The 22381-nt window shown below is 39.3% G+C and overlaps 1 protein-coding gene and 2 non-coding genes across 3 annotated transcripts in view; 2 read left to right on the top strand and 1 right to left on the bottom strand.

Moving 5' to 3' along the window:
- Positions 1-6750: 6750 nt before the first annotated feature.
- Positions 6751-22381, top strand: part of LOC124555389 (probable low affinity copper uptake protein 2) — a 77148-nt gene continuing 61517 nt past the window's right edge. The window contains exons 1-2 of the mRNA XM_047129282.1: positions 6751-6971; positions 14557-14632. Coding sequence (XP_046985238.1) covers positions 14557-14632 — 76 coding nt within the window. The 5' untranslated portion in view covers positions 6751-6971. The remainder of the gene's footprint in view (positions 6972-14556; positions 14633-22381) is intronic.
- Positions 20324-20396, bottom strand: Trnat-agu. Its single transcript has one exon. It is a non-coding gene; the product is annotated as a tRNA-Thr (tRNA).
- Positions 20482-20554, top strand: Trnat-agu. Its single transcript has one exon. It is a non-coding gene; the product is annotated as a tRNA-Thr (tRNA).

The following is a 22381-nucleotide window of genomic DNA, read 5'->3' as shown; positions in this document are numbered from 1 at the left end:
TATCCAGTTCATACCCAATCGTCAGTGATAATTTGTAACTTGGTAATTATCATTTCTGGAAGGTTCTAGATTCATATTATGTTTATAATATTTCTATCTTCTGGAATATTAGATGTCTGTGTAAATAGCAGCACACTCCATTTGGGATCTGAGTTCTGTGCTGTCTGGAAGTTGGTGTCCATAATAAATATGCTTCCAGCGTTAAGTGTTGTATTTCACTGATGACCTTGATTATGGCTTTAGAAATGATTGTGGTGAAGATGCGCTTAGTTCCTAAATTTTATTGGGTCTCCATACAGTTATTCAAAGATGAATCTTTTTTGCACTAAGTTTTGTAGATGGTAGCAAAATCTGAGCATTTTGCTCCAGCCGACTTAGCACATATTTTTATTGGAAACTGAGGACAATGGACTGAACAACATTACATCAGTATTTACTGCTATTGCAGGTTAATACTTACAGCCACTATGAGCGCCAAGTGCAAGCAATTAATGCTTATTTTTCCTTGGGTAACAGGTCAAGTGCTGAAGTGTGGCACATGGGCACAAAACGGTTTGTCTATACTGATAGGCATGCCCACTTAGTGGGGTAGTTATGACCATACAGAAAACATCAGGTAGTAAATTATGTGACATGTATGTGCGAATACTGAAACATAGAGAGGAAAAAACAACACACTGAAGTGGGTAAATATTAAGGAACCAATGATCACAATATCTACACTTATGCCCCTAAAACTTTGTATATAACATCAGTCAGTGTGCTTAAGCTGAATGCTGAGATTTGTTACCATCTAGGAACTCTGTGCAGCAAAGAGTCATTCTTGAATAGCTGTAGGGAACTGCTGGAAACATTTAGAAACACATCACAATCACAATCAGTTCCAAATCCAAATTAGGCTCATCAGTAATTTACAGCACTTAGCACTGGAAACACATTTATTACAGACCTCAACACAGACTGACAGACACACACACACACACACACACACACACACACACACACACACACACACACACACATACACACAGATCAGGGCGAGTCACTTAAGACAGAATACCTCATTTATTTCATAAACAGTTCCAGATACCAAAACGAGGTTTTAGGCAAATGATATTACGCTAAGGGGCATGTACTTTAGTATGCGATGAAGAGTTTCAACTCTTGTATCAGTTGCGATACTGAAGCAAGCTTTATTTTTAAATAGAATTATATACCATTTTAATGGCACCTGAAAGTACCTGAAAAGACGATAACAGAGCTATAATGCTTGTTATTGTTGAAGTTTAAACTATTCACAAAAGAATCCAAAAAACGTACGAAAATAGGATCACAATGCGGGCAGACAGCTGCTGCAGTGCAGACACCAAGAGGCACTCTTCTCTTGTGAGGTTTTTTAGTTATATGTAGCAAGCCAGGCCCATGCTACAAAGACAAAACCTCATTCCCTATATGACATAGACAGTGGGTCAACAATGATTTTCGCGTTTGGAAGTATAGCATGTGCTTGTTTCTGGTGCATCAGATGTGGCTTAGGGAAACTATTTGAAATATGTGTGCATTTCCAGATTTTGTGAAAAAAATTGCAGCAGAGTGTGCATTGACATGAAATGTCCTGGTAGCTTAAAGCTTTGTGCCAGACCGAGAACCAAACACAGGACCTTCACTTTCGCAGGCAAGTGCTTTACTGGTTGAGCTTGGAAGGTAGGAGATGAACTACCGGCCAAAGTAAACCTGTGAGGACGATAGTGAGTTGTGGTTTGATGGCTCAGTTGGTAGAGCACTTGCCCATGAATAGGCTAAGGTCACAAGTTTCCCCAGCTCAGTATACATGTCTTGTTTTCCCCAGAGCAGCATTTTTGATGTGGGATACACACTCTGCTGCTCCACACATCTCTCCACTTCCCTTAATCATTTAATAGCCCAAGCAACCAGAGTAACCATTTCCCCATACTTTGCTTTCATAGGCCACTCATTACCACCTACTTCGTCCCAACATTCCCATTTCTTGGGCAAGCCTTTCATAACAATCAACAATGTAACTGACATGTGTAATTTTTATCTTTTCTAAAAAACACATAAATAACATAATCAATTTTTTATGACGATAATTGAGAAACTCATCTATGTGATATTGATTTATAAAATAATAATCATAGTTGTTGTGCTCTTCAGTCCTGAGACTGGTTTGATCTAGCTCTCCATGCTAGTCTATCCTGTGCAAGCTTCTTCATCTCCCAGTACCTACTGCAACCTACATCCTTCTGAATCTGCTTAGTGTATTCATCCCTTGGTCTCCCTCTACGATTTTTACCCTCCACGCTGCCCTCCAATGCTAAATTTGTGATCCCTTGATGCCTCAAACATGTCCTACCAACCGATCCCTTCTTCTAGTCAAGTTGTGCCACAAACTTCTCTTCTCCCCAATCCTATTCAATACCTCCTCATTAGTTACGTGATCTACCCACCTTATCTTCAGCATTCTTCTGTAGCACCACATTTCGAAAGCTTCTATTCTCTTCTTGTCCAAACTAGTTATCGTCCATGTTTCACTTCCATACATGGCTACACTCCATACAAATACTTTCAGAAAAGACTTCCTGGCACTTAAATCTATACTCGATGTTAACAAATTTCTCTTCTTCAGAAACGCTTTCCTTGCCATTGCCAGTCTACATTTTATATCCTCTCTACTTCGACCATCCTCAGTTATTTTACTCCCTAAATAGCAAAACTCCTTTACTACTTTAAGTGTCTCATTTCCTAATCTAATTCCCTCAGCATCACCTGACTTAATTCGACTACATTCCATTATCCTCGTTTTGCTTTTGTTGATGTTCATCTTATATCCTCCTTTCAAGACACTGTCCATTCCGTTCAACTGCTCTTCCAAGTCCTTTGCTGTCTCTGACATAATTACAATGGCATCGGCGAACCTTAAAGTTTTTACTTCTTCTCCATGAATTTTAATACCTACTCCGAATTTTTCTTTTGTTTCCTTTACTGCTTGCTCAATATACAGACTGAATAACATCGGGGAGAGGCTACAACCCTGTCTCACTCCTTTCCCAACCACTGCTTCCCTTTCATGCCCCGGGACTCTTATAACTGCCATCTGGTTTCTGTACAAATTGTAAATAGCCTTTCGCTCCCTGTATTTTACCCCTGCCACCTTCAGAATTTGAAAGAGAGTATTCCAGTTAACATTGTCAAAAGCTTTCTGTAAGTCTACAAATGCTAGAAACGTAGGTTTGCCTTTTCTTAATCTTTCTTCTAAGATAAGTCGTATGGTTAGTATTGCCTCACGTGTTCCCACATTTCTACGGAATCCAAACTCATCTTCCCCGAGGTCCGCTTCTACCAGTTTTTCCATTCGTCTGTGAAGAATTCGTGTTAGTGTTTTGCAGCTGTGACTTATTAAACTGATAGTTCGGTAATTTTCACATCTGTCAACACCTGCTTTCTTTGGGATTGGAATTATTATATTTTTCTTGAAGTCTGAGGGTATTTCGCCTGCCTCATACATCTTGCTCACCAGATGGTAGAGTTTTGTCATGACTGGCTCTCCCAAGGCCATCAGTAGTTCTAATGGAATGTAATCTACTCCCAGGGCCCTGTTTCGACTCAGGTCTTTCAGTGCTCTGTCAAACTCTTCACGCAGTATCTTATCTCCTATTTCGTCTTCATCTACATCCTCTTCCATTTCCATAATATTGTCCTCAAGTACATCGCCCTTGTATAGACCCTCTATATACTCCTTCCACCTTTCTGCTTTCCCTTCTTTGCTTAGAACTGGGTTGCCATCTGTACTCTTGATATTCATACAAGTGGTTCTCTTTTCTCCAAAGGTCTCTTTAATTTTCCTGTAGGCAGTATATATCTTACCCCTAGTGAGACAAGCCTCTACATCCTTACATTTGTCCTCTAGCCATCCTTGCTTAGCCATTTTGCACTTCCTGTCTATATCATTTTTGAGACGTTTGTATTCCTTTTTGCCTGCTTCATTTACTGCATTTTTATATTTTCTCCTTTCATCAATTAAATTCAATATTTCTTCTGTTACCCAATGATTTCTACTAGCCCTCGTCTTTTTACCTACTTGATCGTCTGCTGCCTGCACTACTTCATCCCTCAGAGCTACCCATTCTTCTTCTACTGTATTTCTTTCCCCCATTCCTGTCAATTGTTCCCTTATGCTCTCCCTGAAACTCTCTACAACCTCTGGTTCTCTCAGTTTATCCAGGTCCCATCTCCTTAAATTCCCACCTTTTTGTAGTTTCTTCAGTTTCAATCTGCAGTTCATAACCAATAGATTGTGGTCAGAATCCACATCTGCCCCTGGATATGTCTTACAATTTAAAACCTGGTTCCTAAATCTCTGTCTTACCATTATATAATCTATCTGATACCTTTTAGTATCTCCAGGATTCTTCCAGGTATACAACCTTCTTTCGTGATTCTTGAACCAAGTGTTAAATCATAGTTATATTTATAACTTTAAAAATCATAGTTATATTTATAAATTTTAAAGCATTTGTACATATTTAAAATGTATTAGTGCCTTGTATATGGTTAACATTTTGGTTCAAGGATGGGGACTTTTGTACCAATATCAATTAAAAAAATAAAGCAAAAATAAAGCGACTTCTATGCATACAATAAGCAAAGATATGTGAAAAATAACAAAATTTATTTCTTAGTATGACATGTTTCAGAGATTACAGAAAATGGGAAATAGAACATTAACACACTGATTGCTGTGAGATTGCTGGTGACCACAGGAGAGCCTTACACCTCATGCCATATACCTGCTGGCACCCACACCAGAGTCTCATGCCTGATGCCATGCTCTGACAGTGAATCATCCATCCCAATGTGTGCGCAGTGAATGTGTTAACTAACCCACTTGACATCGAATGCTGTCATTTTTTGTGCCGTCCGCCCCTGGTAACTGAGCGGTCAGTGCGACAGAATGTCAATGCTAAGGGCCCAGGTTCGATTCCTTGCTGGGCCTGAGATTTTCACCGCTCAGAGACTGGGTGTTGTGTTGTCCTAATCATCATCATTTCACCCCCATCGACGCGCCAAAGTGGCGTCAAATCGAAAGTCTTGCACCTTGCGAATGGTCTACCTGATGGGAGACACTAGTCACACAACATTTTCTTTATTTTTTGTGTCTGTAAAAGTATAATTCTAAGGAAAGTTGCAGTTTGTTTTTTGGTTCATTCATACAAATTTTTAACTCGAAAAAATACTTCCACTACACATTCTGGGATAACAAAGTAGGCAATGCTTGCAATTATAATCAAACATACGTTTCATTCCTTCCAGTAATTCCACTTTTTGTCGAAAATAAATGTTTATGTTTAAGCACCCACCCCTTTTTGTTAATCTCTATCAAGATTTGGTTGTTTCATTTGTATGATTAATCTTAATGGTGTTGAATGAGTCATTTTAAATTGAGATTACACATTCATATATAAATACTGCTGGAGGCTTACCATTTACCATTGCTTTGTTTTAATATAGATGTGAGTGAATAATTACTCATTCCCACCACCTTTTACACATTACAAAAACAGTAATTGTTCTACAGAATGAAAGTATTTGTGTAGAAGAAACTTCTTCAGGCTGTTTTCGAATTTAACTTTGCTGACTGTCAGAGATTTCGTATTATTGGGTAAATGATCAAAAAGTTTGGAAGCAGTATTGTTCACCGCTTTTTGTGCTTACGATATCCTTGATGTGGAATAATGGAGATCTTTTCTTCTTCTGGTATTGTAAATCAATGTTACTTTTGAATTGCAGTGGATTATTTACCATGAACTTCACGAGGAAATAAATATGCTATGAAGCAGTAGTTAAAATGATTAAGTCCTTAAACAGATGTCTGTATGATGATTGTGGATGGGAACCACATATTATTGTTACATGTTTTTGAGCAACGAAAACTTTCTTTCTGAATGATGAGTTACCCCTGAACATAAGTCCATATGATGTTGTTTAACGAAAATAATCAAAATATGTCAAGTTACTGATTTCTCTCTCCTCACCAACTGGAAGTGTAAATGTGACTGAACTACTCTGTTTTAGAAGTTCCAAAACGTGTTTTTTCCAGATTAAAGTCTCTTCAATGTGGAGACTAAAATTTTCTAAGTTTCCGCCCTAGTCATTATTTGCACATCATGTGTCACACTTATGCGTCTCTAGATGTGCAGAAGTGAAAACGTTGTGTCTTTTTAAACTGAGATGAGACTATTTGCAGAAAACTATTGCATGATATTTTTAAGAACATTATTTAACATTTTTGAACTGTTTACAGTACTGTTGTCATCCACTTAAAGAACTAATTCTGCTGTGGGTCTATTATTCGGAAGGTCTCTGACATATATGAGAAACAATAGAGCACCTAATATTGAGTCTTACAGTGGATGAACTATCAAGTAAATCTTTCTGCACTCTTTTGGTTAGATATGACATTATCCATTGGTTAGGTGTTCCATAAATACGATAATAATTTGATTTGTGGTGACATCCCAGAATTTATACAGCACATTTAGCACTGAAAGTTTGACGGAATATGATGGAAATAAATCTTCATCACCACGCACCTATCTCTTTACAGTGTTTATTTTATGGTTATTTCTACGAAAATTTGGGGCACAATATTATTTCTTGTTGTTATTATAAGATTTTCTGTGTAGTTAATAGATTCCAGCACTGCGCTTTTATATCAGCAACAGAATCTACTGGTAGCTTTTATCTTTGAGATTGTTGTTGACCGATGAATGTTATCTTGCGTTTGGTGGGAGATTTGTTTGACAATGTCAGGGGGCGACCCGTGATCAACTGTTGTAGTGTCGTTTCTTCGTGTGTATGTTAACGTAACACCGAATGTTTGCGTTCTGACGAGCGTTGATATGGGGAGTAGGGGATAAGGTGTTGCTAAGGCAGCTGTTTGCAACACAGAGGTGAGTGTGAAACAGAAATTACAGAAAACTAAGTTGCGATAGTGAAAAATTTTTGTAACGCTTGTATAGAACTTGAGCTGGTTAAATTTACATTCGTTGTTAATCCATGTATTGTGGTATACAATTACTGTAAGGCTCAGGGCATCAACCTATTATTGTTATGTGAGTCTCTCGTGAAGAATACGCAAAATTCGTAATTTTTCCTGACGTTGAGGCTACAGATTGTTTTCACAGGCTAAAAATGATTGTTGAATGAAATAAACACAATGAAAGTTTGAAAGTTCATTGGTGTCCTTGGACTGTTACTGCCCATTAACTGAGACTGTGCACCAGCAATATTATTATCGTGTGTTCATAATGAATTATGCAATTAACATGAAGTTATTTTTTTCATTTCTTGTTGCATATACCGCAGTATTTTCAGTCCACTGAAATAAATTTTCGTTAAAAACTGGATTATTCCTCTTCTAAATCCATAAGGTACTTTGCTATTCAGCAAAGGAACTGCCTGCACATAATCACGGCTGTACTGTTGTATTCTAAGCCAGTAAGTTGAGGATTTTCATCATGAGTGCTAAGCGTGTTTTTGTTTGTCATTCCATTTTTTATGTACCAATTATCTAACGTATGAAATTCGTTTTAGTTTTTCAGATAAATTAATGCAGTGAATATAGTTTTCTTGCTTGCTCTATACTGCTGCGTGTCATTTTGAAAAGAATAAAGAGTTTTTATCAGCTGTAGATCATATTAATTGACAAAGTCTTTTTCCATGTGTTATTCTTTGTCAGACAGCGACATCAGTTTACAAAAACACTTTATATACAAACATTCAGTAAGTACAATGTATGTTAAAACCGTAAATAAATTTGATGAAATAGTAATTGTTTTAAATATAATAAATAAATTTTTATAAATTGATGTACAAGAAGAACTGCACTTAGGTCTATCATTTTGAAACTTAGTAACTATTGTACAATTGAAGGATGAGTAACACACTGTGTTAAGCCATTATCTTACAAACTAATACCAGCATTGTTGAGATCATAGACTTCTTGTGTACTATAAATCCATATCTTACCTTTCTGCTGTTTCATCAGTTTTAATCTTCAGTTCGTAACCAATAAATTATGGCCAAAGTCAGTATGTGCCCATAGAAATACCTTACATTTTAAAATCTAGTTTCTATATCTTTGTTACCTGTACATAATCCATCTGAACACTTCTTGTGTCTCCACGTTTCGTGTGTGCTGTTTTCTTTAATCTTTCTTAAACCAAATATTTCCATTGATTAAATTTGGCTCTGTGCACATTCTACCAACCATGTTGCCTTTTAATTCCTTCCCCCCCACATCCATGTTTCCTACAATTTCTTTCTGCTCTTCCTTATCCTGATATGAAATTCCCATCTCCCATTACATTTAAATTTCCATCGCCCTGAACTAACTGTATAATCTCTCTTACCTCATCATACAGTGTTTCAATCTCTGCATCATACACTGAGCTAGTAGGGAATCATGTAGTATTGTGGTGGGTGTTGCCTTCATGTCTATCTTGGCTACTATAATGCATTCGCTATACTGTTAGTACTGGCTTATTTGCATTCCAGTTTTTTCTCTTATTACTAGACTTGCTCCGGCATTGTCACTATTTAATTTTTTTACATTTTACTCAACTGACCATAAGTCTTTTTTTTCCTACCACTGCACTTCAGTAATTCCCACAATACCTAACTTCAACCAATCCATTTCAGTTTCCAAATTCTCTAATCCATCTGCCTGATTAAGGGATCAAACATTCTGTCCTCTGACCTGTTGAATGCCAGTTTTGTTTTCCCTGTTGATGACATCCTCCCCATTAGTCCCAGTCAGAGATCCAAATGGATTGAATTTTACCTCTGGATTTACTTGTGATGAAGGTGGCAGAGGTAAAATGCAGGGAGCAAAAGGCTATTTACAATTTGTACGGAAACCAGAGGGCAGTTACAAGGTCGAGGGGCATGAAAGGGAAGCAGTAGTTGAGAAGGGAGTGAGACAAGGTTGTAGCCTATCCCCGATGTTATTCAATCTGTATATTGAGCACGCAGTAAAGGAAACAAAAGAAAAATTGGGATTAGATTAGATTCAGTTTTCATTCCATATACCCAAAAAATGAGATGATTCTCGTGAGTGTGGAACATGTCAGGAAGTATGACATAAAACATTTGAATGCAATTCTTACTACCCTGATCATTTGTCAGGTGATAGTCAAAAATAAGCTAATACAATGCAGTAAACTGGGACAGCTAATATTTACAGAATTAACACACTGTCAGCATGAAACACTGTTATCCACTATTAATAAATTTATCATATGCAAAATACCTAATCTTGAGCGTTGTGACGAAGTGTTGTCAAAATTGAAATCTAACAGATATTTTTACCTAAGCTGACTTAACAGTCTCTGTAAAGATATTCATCTATGGAGTAGGAGGAGTTGCCTATCAACAATTCTTTCAAACTCTGTTTAAACTGTGCTTTATCTGAAACCAAGTTTTTAATGGTTGCTGGCAATTTATTAAAAATGTGTGTTCGTGAATATTGGACCCCTTTTTGGACCAAGGTAAGTGATTTTAGGCCTTTGTGTTGATTCTTCTCATTCCTAGTGTTGATGCTGTGTACTGTTGGAAATAGAGATGTATTACTTGCAACAAATTTCATTAAGGAATAAATATACTTAGAAGCAGTGGTTAGAATACAAAGTTCCTTGAACAGGTTTCTACAAGATGTTCTTCAATTTACACCACAAATGATTCTTATCACATGCTTTTGCACCCTAAAAACTTTTGCTCGGTTTGATGAGTTGCTCCAGAGTATGATCCCATATGACATAATAGAATGAAAGTATGCAAGTTTGTTTATATCTCCTACATGTGACATCATTCTAACGGCAAATACAGACTTGTTTAGGCGCTTAAGCAATTCTGTGGTATGCCCTTCCCAATTGAATTTTTTATTGAGTTGTAATGCCGGAAATTTAACATTGTCAACCTCTTTGATCTGCATGTCTTCATATGGTATACTCATGCTGGAAGGAAATCTCTTACAGGTTCTGAACTGCATGTAGTCGGTCTTCCCAAAGTTTAATGACAAAGAATTAGCTTTAAACCACTTATTACTGTCAGTGAAAATTTGATTAGCAGCTATTTCTAAATCTGTACTTGACTTGCTACTTATTGCAGTGTTTGTATCATATGCAAACAAAACAAACTTAGCATCTGGCATTGCAACAGACGAAAGGGCATTCATATACACAAGAAAAAGTAGGAAGTAAAGTCCAGGGAGAAGAAATAAAAACTTTGAGACTTGCTGATGACATTGCAGTTTTGGCAGAGACAGCAAAGGACTTGGAAGAGCAGTTGAATGGAATGGACAGTGTCTTCAAAGGAGGATATAAGATGAACATCAACAAAAGCAAAACAAGGATAATGGGATATAGTTGAATTAAATCGAGTGATGCTGAGGGAATTAGAGTAGAAAACGGGACACTTAGAAGTAGTAGATGAGTGTTGATATTTGGGCAGTAAAGAAACTGATGATGACCAAAGCAGAGGGGATATAAAATTTAGACTAGAAGTGGCAAGAAAATCATTTCTGAAGAACAGAAATTTATTAACACCCAATATAGACTTAAGTGTGATGAAGTCTTTTCTGAAAGTATTTGCCTGGAGTGTAGCCATGCATGGAAGTGAAACATGAGGGATAATAAACAGTTTAGACAAGAAAAGAATAGAAACTTTTGAAATGTGGTGCTACAGAATAATGCTGAAGATTAGAAGGATTGGATGAGTAGATCATGTAACTAATGCATAGGATTGTGAAGAAGAGAAATTTGTGGTACAATCTGACCAAAAGAAGTGATCAGTTGGTAGGACACATTCTGAGACATCAAGGGATCACCAATTTATTACTGGAGGGAAGCGTGTGGGGTAAAAATCGTAGAGGGAGACAAAGAGATGAATACAGTAAGCAGATTCAGAGGGATATAGGTTACAGTAGTTATTCGGAGATGAAAAGGCTTGTACAAGATAGAGTAGCATCAAGAGCTGCCTCAAACAAGTCTTCAGACTGAAGACCACAACAACGATGCAATCATCATTAACTCATAAAGAATAGTTGCATTCCCTTGAGAAAAATAATGGATTTAGTTCCTCTTCCTATCAGCTATTCACAGTGCTGGTGTAGAAACTCTATAGTGGGTAAGTGTTACAAGCCAAGATCAGCCATTCATGTAGACTGTTTGTCGTGCAACTACTCCAAAGACTGTTGCTCAGTCTTCAGGAACTAAAAGTTTGTCTAGCTTCTGCACAGACACCTGTCTGTTGTTGCTGCATCTACAGTATGATTGTCCCATTGAAGCATGCAAGCCATCCTGTCTGGACATGGCCCATTGGGGTGTCCCATATAGCCTTGAACTTGTTCTCAGCTAAGTGTCTTACGGGTATAGCTTATACTCTCTAATAATATTTCCTGGGTTTTGTAGAAATGAGATTCTGAAGAACATCTGTCAACTACAGCAACAAAAAATTATTGTTCATGAAGTTTGGACATGATTGTGACTCGTACTCCAGGGATCTATTTCTGTGCTTCGAATACCCAGTGGTGGTGCTTCTGCACCCGTACTCTGTGACTCATTGCAACCTAGGTGCTGGGTACTACTGGCTTCTGTTCTATACAGCGTATTGTTGGTTCCAGTCTATAAGACTGTTCACTAGCTGTAGTTGTTTAGTGTACAGCATTGAACAGCCAAGTGATTTCCCCCACTGTAGTCTGAATATCTGTTTCTATGAACCATAACAGTTGGCCATGACACCTGTTTTCAACACACTCCGACCTGCCATTGTTGGTGCTTGTGGCACTGGTTTTCTGTATATTAACTCTTTCAGGTACGATTTTTTTCTGGCAGATGGAAATTTTTGATTTATGTGTTAGTGCTCTAGGTGATTTTTAACAGTTTTAGATGCAATATTTATACAAAAATATGTACCTATTTTCAAATCACACTTTGTACATTTGGGTTCATTTTAGGGACTAAAATAACAAATTACAGAGTATTCTCTATTGTAATAAAGAATAAAGAGATCATTCAGTAATTACCATGCAAAATAACAATATTTAATTACAATGTAAAATACAGTGAACCAACCACTTCCATGTATTCTTTTGGTAATAAGGCTGATGTGTACTGTCATTAGCTGCTGCACACTGCTGCATTGACTTGCTGATATTTTTGTAGTGGTGCCCAACAGTTGGCAGCACTTGCACATATGGAAAAGGTTGAGCATTCACAAATGTGTACCTCAAGTTTCCATTGGGAAAAATACTTCTGCTGCAGCTAAGACACAGTGAAAGTTAATGTAGACAATTGTAGCCAAAGGGTCTGAAAGGGTTAAGGTAGTCACAGTACACCCTTTAAATTGTGGTATGGGAAGTGCCCAATGCCTTCATTACCTCAAGAGTGTGGGTACCCAGTGATATAATGTGTGTAACAGAAAGCAAAGTAAAATTTGAAAACAAACTGAAAAGGTTTCTCCTTGATTACTACTCCTATTTTGTAGAATAATTTCTATTGTTGTGATGCGTAAAAGGTGGTGGGCAGGAATTGCTAACTCGCATATGGTGGGGGGAGCACTTGTGAATGATCAGCATGTTCACAATATAGTTTGTGATTTGAATATATAAAGTGATTCATTCTACATCACTTTGAGCTGTCATGAAGATGACCCATGGAACATGAAACTAACTTGTTGATGGTTCAGTGACCATTCTTGCATTCAGGAGGACCTGTGTTAAAACCACCATCCGACCAGTCAGTTTGCAGTTTGGTTTATCTCACTCACTCAATGTAAATGCTGGGATGATTCTGCTATTGTCATCTGTAGTCATTAAACCTTAATCTTACTTCCTTCTTACCATTTAGTCCGCTGTAGATTTAAAGTACCAAGCAGTATTTTATCACTGGTCCTGCTTGAATATTATACGCAGTCTGTAATTGTAGTAAATATAGGTAATTCCTTCATATGGAGTACTGGTTGTTATACCAACTAGTCTTGTCAAAAATGAGCTCATAGCTAGGTCCACTTGCTTCTTGTATGAAATGTAGGATAAGAGGGTGCAAATGGAGGAATTACAAACAAATGTAGGACACGAAAGTAAAAGAGGTAGGATGGCATGATATGATAGAAGCTCAAACTTTGAAAGCTGACTGAGCGAGGCTGTCCAGTGATTTGCACAATGGACTTGCATTCAGGAGGATGATGGAGCAAATCTGTGTCCGACCATCCTGATGTAGGTTTTCTGTGATTTCGCTAAATCATTCCAGGGAAATACCGGGATGGTTCCTTTGAAAGGGCATGGCTGATTTTCCTTGTCATCCTGTATGAGACTGTATTTTGTTTCTAATGATCTCATCGTTGATGGGACATTAAACACCAATCTTCCTTTTTTGAAAGCAGAACTTTGACATAATACTATATTGATGAAATGATAATTAAATCAAGACCCTAAACTGTCGACAGACGTTGATATACAACAGGGGCAGTTGAAAATGTGTGTCCCAACCGGGACTCAAACCCGAGATCTGCTTACATGGCAGACGCTCTATCCATCTGAGCCACCGAGGGCACAGAGGATAGTGCGACGACAGGGATTTATCCCTTGCACACTCCCTATGGTACCCACATTCCCAACTTAATGCCCACACACTACATTCGTAGTGCCCCTGCCCATTACACTCATTAATGGCGGCAGACAGTCTTACCGAGTACCGTGAGAGTTCGGGCAATGTGTATGCATCCAGCACAGAAGAAGGAGGTCAATGGCCAGCTAGCCTTAACTATGTATCTGTTCTTTCGGACACGTCCGAAAGACCAGATACCGTCTTCATATAATACTATATTATTCTTGACTTTGTTAGTTACAGGTTGTATTATGACTGGCTATAGTATGCAAATTATTTTCTGTGATTCCAGTAATATTAATGACATTGGAAATAATAACAGTAATAATAAAATAAAATTTCTCTGGAGGCTAAAATGTGGGGCATGTTGACAATTTTCCAGACCTCTGGTAGATTTACTCCTGCGCTATTGACGATGTAACTGGTAAGTTATTAAACCAAAAAAGAAAAGGCTGTTTGTTAATGTGGTTATGATAGGTGTCAGGTTATGCACTTTAAAATAAGCTTGTCAGCTCTGTGTAAATGCAATGCACTGTACATGTGAACTTGTTATAAAAATTTTTGACAATATTTTCTACATTAGATGTACTTTATTTAATTTCACTATTGCAGGTTTGGTCTTACAGTTATTTTAAGGTGTCAGATACTGACTGAAAAATGCAGTTACAATGTTATAAAATGTTAATTACTGTCTGAGGCTACTCTATTTTAAAATGTTAATTTACATCAGAACTACGTGAACTTAATAACAAACATGTTTTTAAAATCATGGTGAATGTATGGCCTTATTACATTGTGAATTCATCTGTTGGCATATATGTGTATTATTGGTTTGGATTTCACTTAATTAGGCTATTATAACTTTCTTCAGATGCAGAACAGTTTCTGGATTGGGAGCAGAATCTCAGATTTCCTCTTCAAGGACTTTTCAATTCATACGCTAGCTGGTAAGTTGAATTTTTTGGTTATCCACTCTGTCTAGAATCATTTCATAATGTTGTCAAGAGTGAAACACTGTAGTGATGATAATTTTAAGTCAAATTCTAATTTTTTATAGAAAAATAGTTAGGTATCCACCTAAAATGCATTACTATACAAATATTTATAAACTGCCAGGTGGGTTGCAGTGGAGACCTATAAATTTGTTCTTACGAAAGGAACTTACATACTTGTGATCACCAGACACTATTTAAGTTGGAAGAAATGTATTCAGAAATGTAAATATGATTAGACTTTAGCTGCACAGTTTATAAATAACAAATGGAAATCTGTTCTCGACTAGGACTTAAACCCAGATTTACCACCGTACCCAAGTGGTTGCCGTAACGAAGTAGCTGTCCAAGCTCCAGGACTGACCCATATCTCCATGTGCCACTGAGTGTACATGACCTGCAGTCACACAATTTCTGTGCGTGCATTGATGCTTGACAGAATGAAATTATAGTATACTGAAAAACACAGACACTGCGTATAGCAACTTTTGTCTACGATAGATCACTATTGGCGAAGTAGAAGAGATGCTGTGAAAAAGACAGTAGATTTCCAACATTTTAAACACTAATACAAGTGTGTGTAATATCATGTCGCAGGATTGTGGAAAGACGTGGCAATGGGCCATAGAAGCAGGAGGAGAACAATGCCTGATAATGATTGAATCCAGAGGACCTGGATGAATGATATATATGTTGCAAGAATGTTTCCAGCCTGTGCATTTCAGAAATGTGAAGCATTTGAACCTATTGATACTGCACTTCAACTTTGAAGTGTGACATAATGATGTGTGGCATTTGACGCCGTACAGAGTAGTGTAGCCTAGGCTCTAGGTTAGGTTGGTAGGTGATAGCTTTGTTGTTAGTTGGCGGAGCCGATGAATTTGTTGTCATGAGAATAATTATAATTCTTGTTTTGTCATGTGTTTCACGCATATAGGATTTCGCTGAGTGCCTGATGTGTGCCACTTTGATTACACCGTGGGCATCAGTAGATAGATGGGTTTAGTAGATTCAGTATTTCCAGAACATCTGGTGTTGAGGCTGGAGGAAGAAAGATCCAGATGACGTGGCTTGAGGAGCAGTTGTTGAAATCTAATGTTATATTTAGTAGCAAGTGCTACAACTAGATGGCTTGGTTGGCATTCAGCCATAGTTTATCTTACCCATACTCCCAATATTTAATGGGTGCAACTACTTCCATTGAGTGTTTTGCAATTGTGTAATTGTGCAGTAATGGATTTTTCTGCTCATTTAACTGCAGTATATTACACTTATTTATGTTAAGGGTCATCTGTCAATCCCTGCAGCAAGCTTCCTCCATTTCACTACAATTTTCTCCTGTTCTAGACAATCTTTATGTAATAGTATCATCCATGAAAGGCCTCATTGAATTTATGATACTATCCACTATGTTATTTATATGTTTTGTACACCAGAAGTTACTTTTATGTGAGAAGATTCCTCTCTGTTAAGAATGATGTGCTTTGTTGTTTGCTAGGAACACTTCAGTCCAATTAGAATACTAGTCTGATATTCTGTCTCTAGTATTTTATTCATTAGGACACAGTGTGGAACTGTATTGAGTGCCTCATGGAAGTCGAGGAACACTGCATCTACCTGGGCAATGGTGTCTGCTGCCGTCTGGATCTTGCAGACTAACAAAGCAAGCTATGTTTCAGGAATCACCCCTCCTGCATGGTTCTCAAGCTCCTTAACCTCCACCAGCTGAAACTTCACATTGTAATGGTTAATTATACCCCAACTGGTGGTATCTCCACTGTTAATAGTTACAGAATCTTTTGTCTGCCAGCTTCTCTATTACATCAAAGACACAAATCACTGTTCCACTAGCTTTCCACAGTTCTTGTCCCTTTACTACCTGGCACTTTTCGCTGAAGATTCTTCTGACAACTTCCATCGCATTCTGCCATTGAACGTAACATCTTCCAACAGGCAGCTGACTTCAGAATCATAATCTGCTTCCTGGTAAACATAACCACTATATTCTTACCAGTATCTACTTCCCCTTTTAAGATGTCACCTGGAAACAAATCTGTGGCACTGTCATGGGCACTAAAAAGGGATAGTTCTTCACCAACTTGTTCACGGGCCAGGTTCAGACGCACATAGATAATACCTTTAGGATCTTGACACAAGTTAAGGACATCCTGTCCTCATACTTTCAGAATCTCAGCACTTTTTGCCCCATTTTATTCACCTGGTTCTCTTCAGGCAAGTGAGTCATCTTGCCGAGCGTCTACATCCATTTCATTGAAGGCTCCTTAAGAACATCTGTTCACATGACAGCCAACAAACACCAATTTTAACAACTGCGACCCATTCCAAACCATAAAAACCCTTTGATTAAAGTGCGGTCACACTTTGGTACCACTTATGCAGTAACAATCAGTCCCTTTCTCAACACTCAGTCCCCCTTTCTTAAATTGCCATCACAGCATGGCCATGCCTGACCCACTTTGTACAGAAGTATATCTCCACTGCATACATAAAACATTACTCTCACACTTTCTGGCAACATTTCAGAACCTCTCTGTTGTTACTCAGTACCACCCAGGACAAGAACCACTTAACTATGTCCCTCAGTGTCTGTGCTAAGGTGCTACATTTTGCACCTAAGGGAGAACCTACACTATGTGATCAAAAGTATCCGGACACCCCCAAAAACATATGTATTTCATTTTGCTGCCATCTACTGCAAGGTACTTCGTATCAGCGATCTCAGTAGTCATTAGACATTGAGAGAGAGCAGAATTTGGCGCTCTGCAGAACTCACAGGCTTCAATCGTGGTCAGGTGATTGGGTGTCACTTGTGTCATATGTCTGTACTTGAGATTTCCACACTCCTAAACATCCCTAGGTCCACTGTTTCTGATGTGATAGTGAAGTGGAAACATGAAGGGACACATACAGCACAAAAGCGTGCAGGCTAACCTCATCTGTTGACTGATGTGATGTGTAATAGGCAGACATCTATCCAGACCATCACACAGGAATTCCAAACTGTGTCAGGATCCACTGCAAGTACTATGACAGTTAGGCGGGAGGTGAGAAAACTTGGATTTCATGGTGGAGCGGCTGCTCGTAAGCTATACATCATGCTGGTAAATGCATTGGACGATTGAACAGTGGCAAAACATTGTGTGAAGTGACAAGACACAGTACACAATGTGGCAATCCGATGGCAGGGTGTGGTCATGGCGAATGCCCGGTGAACATCTGCCAGTGTGTGTAGTGCCAACTGTAGAATTTGGAGGCGGCGGTGTTATGGTGTGGTCATGTTTTTCATGTAGGGGGCCTTGCATCCCTTGTTGCTTTGTGTGGCACTATCACAGCACAGGCCTACATTGATGTTTTAAGCACCTTCTTGCTTCCCACTGTTGAAAAGCAATTCGGGGATGGCAATTGCATGTTTCAACACGATCTAGCACTTGTTCGTAATGCACGGCCTGTGACAGAGTTGTTACATGACAATATCATCCCTGTAATGGACTGACCTGCACAGAGTCCCGACATGTAGCCTATAGAACACCTTTGGGATGCTTTGGAACGGTGACTTCATGCCAGGCCTCACCAACAGGCATCGATACCTCTCCTCAGTGCAGCACTATGTGAAGAATGGGCTGCCATTCCCCAAGAAACCTTCCAGCACCTGATTGAAACCGAGCGAGGTGGCGCAGTGGTTAGCACACTGGACTCGCATTCGGGAGGACGACGGTTCAATCCCGTCTCCAACCATCCTGATTTAGGTTTTACGTGATTTCCCTAAATCGTTTCAGGCAAATGCCGGGATGGTTCCTTTGAAAGGGCACGGCCGATTTCCTTCCCAATCCTTCCCCAACCCGAGCTTGCGCTCCGTCTCTAATGACCTTGTTGTCGACGGGACGTTGAACACTAACCACCACCACCACCACCACCACCACCACCACCTGATTGAACGTATGCGTGCGAGAGTGGAAACTGTCATCCAGGCTGAGGATGGGCCAATATCATATTGAATTCCAGCATTGCCAATGGAAGGCACCATGAACTTCTAAGTCATTTTCAGCCAGGTGTCCGGATACTTTTGATCACATAGTGTATGTTTCTGTATCATCTTCCAGTGAGATTCTATGAAGGGGGATTCCATTTCATTCCATGTAAACAGCTGTCCCACAAAAATTTCTCCATAACCCTCGCAAACAGTGCTCTGCATTGTATCTGTAGCACCAGGAAGGCCCTGTAGTACTCTGGACTCACTGTTCTGCCATATAGAATGAAGTGGCACACTATGATGCCCCCGACGTCATATGCGACGATCACCATCAGTTTCACAGAGGAAGGATTCTGACGTTCTGTCCCATTGGTGATATGGCATGTTACTACTCCGTGGACTGACGTTTGAATTATGGTTCATATTCCATGGTCCAAAATTCATTGATGGTGATTATTCATGACAGTTGCGATCACTGTTCTGTTGCCAGTTTGCTAGGTATTCAAAGGATATTGCATATCACATCCACTTGTAAAGGTTCATGTGGTACCTGCCACAATATGATTTTGTGCAGTTGCAGCTCTGTCCAGAGTATCCTGTGGATGGTGTGTTTCTCAGTGTCATTAGTCTGCTGTAAAGCCAGCAGCAGCAATCATGTGTCTTCCTCCAGGAGCTGCTTGATGATGGGACATGCCATTTTGGTCCGAACATTGACAGGTCATCCTTTGTATTGCTGATTATTGGTTACCCCATGTCCGTGCTGAAGATTTTGCTATCCTCTTTGCTGCTGTACCATATGGGAGGACATTATTCCCAAGAGCTTCCACCATTTTGCTGTGGCAAATCTCATGTTTCTTCCTCAGAGAACTGCTATTTTGATGTATTGTTCCTTTGAAAGTGCATGGTTGACTCCTTTTCTCGTCCTTCCCTAATCCGATGAGACCGATGACCCCACTGTCTGGTCTCCTCCCCCAAACATCCCAGCCCAGCCCAACCCTCAGCACAAGAAGGTGGATTGATGTGAAGGCATGGCGGAAAGGAGCTGATGTCCTCGGATGTCCGTATGATCCCACAATCAGTGAAGTCCTCTAATATGTTGTCATATCAATGCAGATTGTGCAGCATGTCTACAAGGATTCATGTGGCACCCAGTCTTAAAACATGATGTCAGAACTATTGTTGGAAGAAGATTCTAACTGACAGGAACTGGAACCGAGTGTCGTACCTGTCAGTGATAACTGGTTTCGTCTGACAGGAATGGTTGCTGTCAGTGAATCCAAGTGCATCTCAGGCAGTTTCTGAGAGAACATTGCAGTTAACATGCAAATTCTGGCAACTTGCAGAACAGCTTTGCCCATGGTGGCTTATAAAGTTGGATGTCTTTATTGGGCCAAACAACATGAAAACTGGACATTAGGTGATTAGAGCGTATAGCGTAGTATGGCAAGTCATGATGTCGCCTCTGTTCAAAGATACACGTCATAGAGTACACTGAATGCCCAATGAGGCATTTAATATGTAGTACGAGGGGCGTCCAGCGAGTACTGCAACAATTTTTTTTCTTAAATTAAATTTTCCCTGAGACATTTAAGTCTCTAATTTATCTGCGATAATAATAATTTATCTGCGAAGCTGAAGAAGTGAATTAAAATTTGTGCTGCAGCTGGGACTCGAACCCGGGCCTTCTTGCTTACTAGGCAGATATGCTGACCATTACACCACCACAGCATTATGGTCAACATAGCTGCATGAAGTACCGAAGTTGGGGAGGGTATTTGACTTGGGTAGTTCGTGCAGCTATGTTGACCATAATGCTGTGGTGGTGTAATGGTCAGCATATCTGCTTAGTAAGCAAGAAGACCCGGGTTCGAGTCCTGGCCACAGCACAAATTTTAATTCACTTCTTCAGCTTCCAATATTATTGTAGATAATTTTTTTTCTGAAAGCAAGTTGGTTTTATTCATGATAGTAATACAACATATTATTCCCCACACTTTTGGCTACAAAACTTTGTCATTCAGCATACCTCCATTCAGTGCAATGGGCTTACGCTACCTTACTGGGAGGGCATGTATGCCTGTATGGTTCTGTTGTACTGATTGATATCAGAGTCAACGTCTTGCTGCTCACTGAGTGCATCCTTCATTGGGCCAGACAGATTGGTGACAGAAGGTGTGAGGTCAACAGTGTAGGGTGAATGAATAACAACTGTCCAATGCTGTTTTGTGGGCGAGTGTGTCAACACTACCAACAGAGATGTCCAGTTCTGCAGCAAGGTGTTTGATTGTGATTCATTGATTCAAACATTGCACAAGTCACAGCAATGTGCAGCTGACTGGCATGCGGTAGATAGAACAGGTTAGTGTGACCTTGTTGCAGTGATTGACAGACACCTCGCCCAACAACTCAACATGTTTTTGTTCAATGCCAGATCTTCATAGACATTCTGCAAGCACCTATGAATATATGTGACGCTCAGGTTTTCCCCAAAAGAATCTCTGACAGCTCTCTGATTGGGACACGTCTCCATTACAGACACCATTTTGAAGGCTGTGTGAAGCACTGCCACCTATTGGGACTTCATGAAACTATAAGGGCTTGAAGAGGGAATATGAGGTTTGTTCAGAAAATTCCAGAACTTTGTCCACAAAATTTTTTGTGCTTACCTTTTACTTACTGTGCATGGTATCCTTCAAAATCTGCAATTAGTACACCACTCCCAGTGGCATTTTCAGTTCTGGAAGCGGTCTTGATATACTTCTTTCTGTATCGCACGAAGTGCTGTCTGTGAATTTTCTTTTATCTTGCCTATCATTGTAAGTCTTCATCCTTTCAATGAGGTTTTCAACTTTGGGAAAAAAAAAAAAAAAAAAAAAAAAATCTGCAGGGTCCAGGTCTGGAGAGTACGGAGAATGAGGGTGCACAGTGATTTCATTTTTTGTGCAATAGTCACACACCGACAGGGATGAATATGCAGATGAGTTATTGTGATGCAGGAGCCATGACTTGTCTTGCCTCAGTTCGTGCCTTTTCTTTCTCACATTTTCTCTCAGGCATCACAACCTATCCCGATAAAACAATCAATTAACAGTTTGTCCCTGTGGCACGAATTTGTGATGAACTAATCCTTCAAAGTCAAAGAAAGTTATCAGCATGGCTTTGACATTTGACCTGACCTGACAAGCTTTTTTTGGTCTTGGAGAAGCTTTCCTGGCCCATTGTGAAGATTGAACCGTGGTCTCAACATCACAACTATAGGCCCATGTCTCATCAGCATTTATGATTCTCACTCTCACTTGTGCAATCCAAAAACTCTTCACAGATTACGAGGTAAAGGTCTTTCTGGTCTTTATTCATGAGCCTTGGGATGAACTTGGTGGCAACATGATGCAATCGAAGACGCTTTGTCAGAATTTAATGACATAATCCAACTGAAGTGTTAACATTCTTCTGCAATTTCTTCGAGAGTCAGTCTTCAATTGGCATGCACAATTTCATCAATGTTCCTGTCATGAGCATCATTTGCAGATGTTGAAGGGCGTCCTGAACGAGGGTCATCTTTAACATCCGTCCAGCCATTTTTAAACTGTGTGAACCATTTGTGACACCAAGTAAAGCTTAAGCACTCACCACTGTAGGCTTCCTGCGTCATTTGGTGTTCCTGTAAAGGTTTTCTTGAGTTTCACCCAAAATTTAATGCAGACACATTGCTC

This window comes from Schistocerca americana, chromosome X (assembly GCF_021461395.2).
Source record: "Schistocerca americana isolate TAMUIC-IGC-003095 chromosome X, iqSchAmer2.1, whole genome shotgun sequence".
Lineage (NCBI taxonomy): Eukaryota > Metazoa > Arthropoda > Insecta > Orthoptera > Acrididae > Schistocerca > Schistocerca americana.
Note: the sequence above shows the minus strand (reverse complement) of the source record. Positions and strands in the feature narration are given on the sequence as shown.